The following is a 9,204-nucleotide window of genomic DNA, read 5'->3' on the forward strand; positions in this document are numbered from 1 at the left end:
CTGAACTAACACATGTAGATGAGCATCTACATTGGGCATTAGTGGTATTTATGAATTATTTGTTACAAGCCACGCCCAAAATGAATGTAGCTCTGGTGCTACAAGGGGTCATAAAGGGGGACATTTGGTGACACTTTTAAGCAGAGGAATCCCTTAGTATCATGCTGCTTACTCTACATCGTCAATATTAGACGCATGATGCTTGCTGCCCTGATTGTAGGACAGAAGGTGTTGTGGTGAGGTAAGCTACTAATTTCGATTGAAAACTGTCAACCTTATATTAATTTGCTAATATAAAACTGTTGATGTTTTTTGACAATGACCCCCTTATTCCACCTTTCTGCTTTTACTCTTATCCCGTGTAATCGCTACTACCATGTAAAAGGAACCAGCCTTCTATGGTGAGCTGAAATGGCAGAAAATCGATGGCAGCGCCCACGATAAATAATCATCTAACCGCGTAAAAATATTAGTCTTCAAGTTTATTAGACTATATTGAAGATGGAAAGAGACTATATAGCTAGTTCATATAAAATAATTATGGGTAATCAGGGATGTTCCCAGAAAGTGTTGAGTGCCGGGTAATCAGACATCAAATCCCCCCAAATTATTAAAAACGACATTTGAAATATCAATGATTGTGTTGATTGTGTTGATTAGTAAGTCAATAGGCATGTATAATCAACTTTTTTATAGTTTAATTGAAAGTAAAACAATTTGACAACAAAATCACCTTGGAATACAGGAATTTACTTTTTTTACAATTTAATTCAGTTTCAATCTCCTATTGGATCGTCTCGCCCACAAATCTACTGCCTTGTCAAAAGGAAACTTGTCAATTGAAGGCCCTTCAATAACAAAGCGCATTATTCCATCCAAAGTAGATTGGCACATTCTATTTTTCAAGGCAGACTTGATCAACTTTATCTGAATAAAGTCTCATAATCCGCAGTGTGAGGTATGAGGGTGAGGTGTGAAGGCCCTGTAACACCTAGCCAACCAGGCCATTATTGGGAAAACACGGGACAAGTCTGGGTCAGTATTCAATTTTTCAATGATTAGACTCATTTGTAAGTCTTTCAGGTGATTCTTTTGGTAGCTTTTATAAACAGACCATTCGTTCAATGCCTTATTTTCAGGAAACTGTCGGCTATTGCTATATATTTATTATACATAGCGTGCAACACAATACAATCATACGTACATTAAATCAATTACAATACAATTACAATTACAATCAATTACAATATAATCTACATTTAAATTCAGAATGACTACTCTACACTAATCTATTGTGCACTATCTCCATTATAACATTATCTATAACTGCAATCTATACTAATATCAATTGAAAAAACGCTCGTGTGCTAACCAAATCGATCTAGACGTTTCCGTCATCCTTGTACCGTTCACTTACTCCCTTTCTCATGATCAGTGACTTCCCTACAAAGAAACATACCAACAATCCACATTACTCACCTTAATTTCACAACAGCACACCACACAATTACGAGCATCCTTGTATATCGTATCAGACAAATAAATGCAAATTTATATGTCAAATGATCAAAACAAACTATAACTGTTGACAGATGTACGCTTTGCAACAAGAAAAATATAACAATACTTTTAGTGTTTCTATTCATGTCTCATAAATGCACAGCCCCATTATATTGCCTCTTCTGACGTTCCTTTCCATCCAAACACACTTAACATGAATACAACTGCCATGATCTTGCAAGTATAACCCGATAGCTCACATTTTCTGTTGCAACTATAATTCAAATACAATGTGTACTACATTTACCATGATTTACGACATTATACATTTACCTGATTTTTACGATCTCGCTCTTGCTGGCCGGAAACGTCACTTCCATTTTGTCCAACCCATGAATTATGTCTTCTTCATTGCCAAGCATGTCGAACAATTCCCAAGTCATTGTCAACATCTTAGCTGACGTCCCCGTTACGATTTCCACCGTCACAGTGTCACTACAATAACAACATTTTCATCAAGTCACGTGTGAGCAAAAATGTCACTTATGCGTTGACGTTACTCCACGCATTTCAAGAACCTTTGTATCGACCACTAATTATCTGTCTAAACGTCATGTGTGTGTGTTTACAACACCAAATTCATTTGCTAATACTACTACAATTATACTCTACATACCCTTCAATGTCAAATCCTCTCAGTATTCCCTGCCGTTCCCCTTCATCTGACACTGATGTAACCTGCATCAAAAACACTGTTTACCACACCACTACGAGGCATAAATAAGTGCAGCTGGAATACATACAAATAGGTATCAAGATTAGTCGACGTTCATACATTTCTTTGTAACAATCATTCAGACTTTTTCTGCAAATCCAATATGATGCATGTCATCTATACGTTCAATATGTCTATGACACAAGTCTTTCTCAATACGATAGCGATAAGCCAGCCATATAGACATGCTACATGCTACATAGATCTGAATAGCATGTCCAGCCTATAACAGTAACTATGACGATTTACCAAATAAACTAAAGCTCCCTTGTCACAACACCTGAAAACCTACCTGTATCTTAGTACTTTTGGTGAAAGTAGCTTTCTTTTGTGACCCGAATATGCCGATCTCCAAGTTTTCAATGTCCACCTCATCCCCGTCACTCACTGCTATCTCTACGGCCCGCTGGCCCCAAACTTTGATGGGCTGCTTCACAGGGCTGCCGGCAAAATCACAGACGTTAAATTGTGCTCGCTGCTGCGTTTGAGTACTGGTACTTGGTAACGCCTGCGTTAGAACAACTTGCAAAATAGACGCACACAGATTATGTACATGTAAATCACTGTTCAACACACTCCAAAACAGTTGCTCGCATAGCCAAAATCACAGCAGACATTTGACGAAAGTTACGTGTTTATCTACTTCACAATGATGTTGCACTGCAACGTGCATGTGCTACTGACATCCCAATATCATACTTACATCACTGGCTATCCCGGACACGCTGATCCGTCTTTGCTTCGGTGACCTCAACGGTTCATCAATTGTAACCTTTGGCCAATGTCCAAAATCTCTGACCACATCCATATCGACATCGAACTTGCCACAAATCATCACCTACGCATAAAAAAACCTTGATTTATACATACAATTTCGTTTCCGTACTTCATCCACACAATTAGATAGTATTCCACATTTTGCTGTAAACATCAATATGGTTGCCGAAATGTTGCACGCCTCGAGCCATACTACTATACTTTTAACGCTGTTCCACATCACATAACTAAAATTATTGTAACAGCATGCTCGACACACGCAATACGTTGTACACAGAGATATGTAGTATAATCAATGAATGAACGCGTATCATTTTCTCTACATACTTATATATCTATATATATATTGAGTAATACATCTATACATACCGTCGACCGATCGTGGAGAGAGAAACTGTCGTCTCTGACTTCAGGGTTGCCCACTTGCACGAAGCGACTCTTGTTAAAAAACTTTACGTTCGTCCTCTTGCGTTCCTCGTTGAGAACTGGCACACGCCAGAAAACTACGTTTTTTCCTTGCCTTTCCTCTGGCGTATCCAGGACGTAGAATTTCACTTTGAGCAGACTCATATTGGACAGCAATTTCCGAAGAACTACGGATACCAAATCCACGTCTTCTTTTATACACACTTGGCATTGCAGCCCCCTACTGCCTATGGGAAAGCAAACTTTCACTACCAAACACGATAATTCACACTCACACACCAATATACACATGTTCACCTCCAAATAGAAATGTAGCTGCCTGCCGCATTATGTAATCGAAAAGCACACGAGTCCATGGCCCACACTCTGTGCCATGCATTAGCGCTTGTAACAATGCATAGTATAGCAGATAGGGTCGTCGCATGCACGGAAACCAGTGGTGGCATTTGCCATTGTTGCAGTCTTTTCCCATGCAGCTGTGAAAAGGGAGCCAAACCTGTACTTGGTGATGCTCAGCTCAGGGTTCCGTCGCTTGAACAAGTTCGTTACTGTTTGAAAGTTGCATTTCAGACTTTTGTACACTGAACGATCAAGTGGTTGTAGATACTTAGTTGTGTGACTAGGTAGGCACACAAGTATAATGTCGTTGGTGATGCAATACTCCAATACTGCAGTGCTCTTGACATGGGATGCATGTCCATCAATGATGAGCATCACTTTGCCAGCTATCGCATGCTTGCGGAAAAAAAGAGCCAGTGCAAGAAGATGTCAGTGTTTATGTACGATGTGTCTGACATAGCAAGCTCTGAAGAAGGGGGAAGACCATCTTTAAACTCGTCCCGCTTTCTCTTTCCCTTCATTATGATATAAGGGGGAATATAATGTCCTGTAGCGCTGCAACACCCAACAACCGTCACATTTTCACCCCTCTCTGAGTCGGTAATGGCTATGACAGACTGCTTGCCTCTCGGGGCCAAAACAGTTCCAGGTCTGTTTATCATTGGAAGACCTGTCCGTCGACATTATAGATCCGTTCTGGAGCTTGATGTAGGTTTTCTCTGTCCAATATATCGCCAAGTATTTCGAAATATTTGGATATTTCTGTTCTGTTCATTCCGCTCGCTCTTGATTTTGAAAGTCCTTCAGCCTTTCGTGGCACAATGTTCGGGTGGTGGTTCAGGAAGCCAACCAACCAGTAGCGCCCTGCCAGTTTGGTTTCTTTATTGAAGTTGTGCGAAAGGTTGTTTCGTTCTGCATATTCGTATGCTAATGCACGGACATAATGGACGTAGTACGATAATAGGCGTACATTGCATGAATGAATGAGCTGCTCTATTACAGTACGGTTAGTGAAGTAGCTGATGTCGATTGTTGATGGTGTAGCGTGTTTGGGTGATTCGATGTGCATCTGTAGTTCTATTCGCGTTTATGTATTTGCGTCAGCATATGCATGTCAATTTGTATGTGCGAGCACGGTTTTAGACCAGGGCAAACAATGAATACAAGGAAGACATTGATATTGTTTTGACACGACACATATCATATAGTTTATTGACACGTTCTATCTATGACATGACCTATGACATGACGAGCATCAATCTATGACATCTATGACAATCTATGACAAGCACATGATCTATGACATGACGAGCATCAATGAGCCCCAGTGCGCACAAGATAGGCGCGCGTGGCTTCATGTATATTTTGCGAATACGCATAAATATACCTGTGCGGCTCGGTGCTATAACGCCGCAGCTCGATGCGTAGGTCCATTGGAGCAGCTTTGGTGAAGATCGCACGGCCCCGCTCATAGGTGCCAAGTGCTTGGCGCTCCATCTCTTCAAAAGTTTTGCGTATACCTGCTGCCTTCATAGTGCGAATGAGCCCAGCACCGAAGCGCTGGAGTTCTCGAATGCGAACTGTCGGTCCCGGGAATAGTAGAATCGATTTGATAGCAGCAGCACCTGCGTCGTCGGCGGCATCTTCATCAGCAGAAGGAACTTTGCTCATGTCCTCGATGAAACCCCATAGAATGTTGAAGTTCGAGTCGCTGTAGTGAACGAGTCGTTGCGCACGCTTGACGTTGTCGACGGAGATGCTTGTCGGTATAGGTGTGGCGAGTTCGTCTCGAACACAATGCTGCAATATGTGGAGAATGGCAGCGATCCGTACAATGAGGTCAATGCTTTTGACGTCAGTTACGGGTACGCCGCTGCTAACGTGCTCGTTAAAGTTAATACGTGGGGCCGTGATGATGTCAGTGAGGTATTGCTCGGCATCCGGGCAGAAACTGTAAAAAAATTCGTCGGCGTCTTCTCTGTGATGATGGCAATCGTAGACTTTGATGGCGATGCGCGCTGGCTCGTCATATCCAGCAGAAATCGGTCCAGAAAGCCGTCTCTCTTGCATGTCTGTTGTAGCGCCTGCAGGAAGAGATCCATCTGCATGCAGCCGCGATGCGAAACGTTGGCTGAGTGAGGTGATCGTACGAAGCGTGGCTATTGCGCGGTTATCGGTGATACGCGTTCCCAGCTTGTAGATAGACTGAATCTCTCCGGAATCTGGGTCGCCTGACGGTGCAGGAGGCCGCAGGAGATAAGCCCAAAACTCGTCGCGCCTGCTACTGTTATGCTGACATGGGAGAACGACTTACGTGACTCAATAACGCCTGTCTCGTCCTCATGTTTGAACATCGAGAGATTTTCCTGCGCGGCTTCTCCCGCACATCTCGTGGGTGCCCAGCTACAAAACGACGTTTTAACATGTGCTTGCGTCGCCCCGCTCCTCGGGCGACTATGATGACAAAGAGTTGAGAGCTTGACGTAAGGCAAGCTCTTCGACACTTCGATCCGCGACCTCGCATGAGTCTCCGGGCTGACTTAAGCTCAACAAAGGCGGTCAGGAGAAACATCGCATTGGAAGTGCACCATCGTTAGCCAACAGCATTCTATGAAATAGTCGGTCGACGTCATCGGGAGACGAAATCGTACCTGCAAGTGAGTTATCTTTTTTTTTTTCTTTTCTTGTCTTTATTTTTTTTTTTTTTTCTTCTTTGCATGCCAAAGCATGCGGACTGCGGCATCAACCTGCTGCTTCAGAGAAGCTGTCGATCCGTCGGTGCATATCGCATAGCCAAGTTGATAAGATCATAGCCTGTGGCCAGTGTATTTCGCGCAAATTGATAGTTCTCATAGCAGAAGTATAAATGGGTTCATAGTTTACACTGGCGAATACTACACATCCTGGTGGATGAAATAAGTAGGTCGAAGCACCCAAGCGAGGAGAAATCTATTGAAAAGCAGGGCGTCAAATTCCATTACTTCCTCATTTTAATCGAACATTTTCCTGGCAAGTTCCTCATTTAGCTCCTTATTTCGTGTGACAAATACCCCTATTTTTTCCTATTTTTGAGGGCCTTTTCAATTTCTGATACAGAATTGTAACTGAGTCCTTCTCAGAATGCAGAATTCAGCATTTTAGCGTTGACTCAATTTTTGACCCCCAAACCCCACCCCTTACTTCTAAATTAACCGTAATATTATAATACCTTTAACATCACAGATTTACTTTAATCAAGTCGCTTCTCCAAGTTGATCGTGGTAATGTATCCCCAGAGGGTGGTCCACAGGCGGGCTCCTGGACCCTCCCACTTCTTCTACCCCCCAAAAAACGGAAAACACACCATTCTGACTTAAATGCAATATCGCTTGGCCCCCATCCCCCAATCAATCATCACCATAATTCATCTCCATTATAAATAGATAGCTCGTGAATCTATACACACAATCTGAAAGTGAAAGGCAGGTATCCATTAATAAATAAACACAAATCGCATGAGGGGGGGATAGTTCGTGGTACCTAACAATATCGTGTACGCACTTGCATCTGCATATCTGTGCTAACAAATGTGTCACACGCACGACTGCATCTTCATCATCCAGCAGAAGGAACTTTTCTCATGTCCTTCCCGATGAAATACCACCATAGCAATGTTGAAGTTCGATTGCTGTAGTGAACAGAGTCGTTGCGCACTAGCTTCGACTTGTCTGCGGAGAATGCTTGGCGGTATAAGTGTCGCGTCGAGTTCCGTCTCTGACACAATGCTGGCCAATATGGATGGCACAATCCGACAATGAGTCAATGACTTTTGACGATCAGTTACGGGTACGCCCACCGCTGCAACGCGCTCGTTTAAAGATAATACGATGGGCCGTGAATGATCTCAGTGAGGCTATTGCTCGCATACCACCGGCCGAAACCTGTAAAAAATTTCGTCGGCGGTCTTCTCTGGATATTGGCAATCGTAGACGTTGATGGCGCATGCGCAAGCGTGGCTCGTCATCATCCAGCAAAATCGTCCGTCGAAACGCCGTCTCTCCTGCATGTCTGTCTGTAGCGCCTTCAGGAAGAGATCCATGCCTGCCGCAATGCATCCAGCGCATCGACACGTTGGCGAGCTTGCAGGTGATGGTCGAAGCGTGCAATAGTGCGAGGTGACGGTGATCCCTCCCCAGCTTGTGAACGGACTGAATCTCTCCGAAGCTGGTCGCCTGACGGTGCTGGAGCCCGCCAGAGATACCCCAAACCTCGTCGGCCTGCACTAAGTGTATGGTGACATGGGAGGCGACTTACGTACCACATTAAGCCCCCATCCTTCGTCCCTCATGCTTACATGAGAGCTTCGGCAGCTTCTTCGCAACTCGTGGTGCCAGCTCACATTCCACGACGTGTTCCTTGCTTGCTCTTCCCGCTCCTTTGGCCGACGATGATGACAAATGATTGAGAGGTGACGTAAGCAGCTCTCGAACTTCCGAACCACGTCGCCAATGAGTCTCTCCCCGCAAGAAAGCAAGCAAAGGCGGTCAGGATAAACCTTGGCAATTGGACGTGCACTTCTAGCCCAAGCATCCTACATAGCGGCGACGGTCTCGGAGAGCCGAAATCGGACTCTGGCACAGGAGTTTGCACTGCAAGCACGCTGATGCGGCACTACTTGCTCTCAGAGAATCATGTCGACGTCGGCCATACGGCCACACAAGTTGAAAGATCAATAGCCGTGGCCCAGTGTATTTCGGCAATGCTGATTCCTTACAGCAGAAAAGAACAGTGTTAAGTTCACTGCGATACTTAAGCCCTGGGTGATTGAAAAAGAGTCGAAAGACCCAATCGGCAAGGAAACCTATTGAAATCACGGGCGTCAAATTCCTATTCTTTTCGCTAATTTTCCTTATTTCGGGCAATTCCTATTACTCTTATCTCTGGACAAATTCCTATTTTTACCTATTTTTGAGGGCTTTCATTTTCTGAAACCAGCAATGATGTATCTTCTGCAGCAATGCCAGGAATTTACATTTTAGGTGCCCTCAACTTTTTGACCGCCCGCAGACCCCCAGTCCCCTATACTTTAAATAACAGTAATATAAACCTTTACTATCACCACAGATGTTATTTAAGTAAAGTTGCTCTCAGTTGATTGGTAATGTACACAGAGGTGTCCAGGCGGGGTCCGACCTCCATTTTTACCCCAAAAAGGACAAACACCATCTGCACTTTAAATGGCCAAGTATCCTTCGCTCCCCATCCCCAAAAACTCAATCATATTCATTCCATAATAAAAAAGATACGCTGTGAACTATCCACAAATCGAAGTGAACCAGCAAACATTAATAAAATAAAACCAAAATCGCATGAGGGGGGGGCTAGTTGGCGGTCCTAACAAATGAGTG

General features: G+C 43.7%; 1 protein-coding gene across 2 annotated transcripts; it reads right to left on the reverse strand.

Annotated features, from left to right (window-relative positions):
- Positions 1–606: 606 nt before the first annotated feature.
- On the reverse strand, positions 607–2,879 carry LOC106811565. Of its 2 annotated transcripts, XM_014815235.1 has the most exons (4): positions 2,582–2,879; positions 2,177–2,238; positions 1,834–1,995; positions 607–1,443 (listed from the first exon to the last, which is right to left on the reverse strand). In XM_014815235.1, the coding sequence occupies exons 1-4, from the start codon at positions 2,648–2,650 to the stop codon at positions 1,410–1,412; spliced, it is 327 nt and encodes a 108-aa protein (XP_014670721.1). In that variant the 5' UTR covers positions 2,651–2,879; the 3' UTR covers positions 607–1,409. The 2 variants fall into 2 exon arrangements, 1 of the variants encoding a protein (XP_014670721.1); XR_001394157.1 differs by lacking the exons at positions 607–1,443; positions 1,834–1,995 and having other exon boundaries at positions 2,082–2,238; positions 2,568–2,879.
- Positions 2,880–9,204: the final 6,325 nt, after the last annotated feature.

Source organism: Priapulus caudatus, unplaced genomic scaffold (assembly GCF_000485595.1).
Source record: "Priapulus caudatus unplaced genomic scaffold, Priapulus_caudatus-5.0.1 Scaffold552, whole genome shotgun sequence".
Taxonomy (NCBI): Eukaryota; Metazoa; Priapulida; class Priapulimorpha; order Priapulimorphida; family Priapulidae; genus Priapulus; species Priapulus caudatus.

Bases quoted from the DNA above. Each gene is read 5' to 3' on its own strand.
- LOC106811565 (XM_014815235.1), bottom strand. From the start codon at position 2,650: ATGAGGTGGACATTGAAAACTTGGAGATCGGCATATTCGGGTCACAAA. The intron at 1,996-2,176 runs GTATGTAGAGTA...TTGTTATTGTAG, and splicing joins AGAGGATTTGACATTGAAGG to TGACACTGTGACGGTGGAAA. The intron at 1,444-1,833 runs GTAAATGTATAA...GTTTCTTTGTAG, and splicing joins AGCGAGATCGTAAAAATCAG to GGAAGTCACTGATCATGAGA.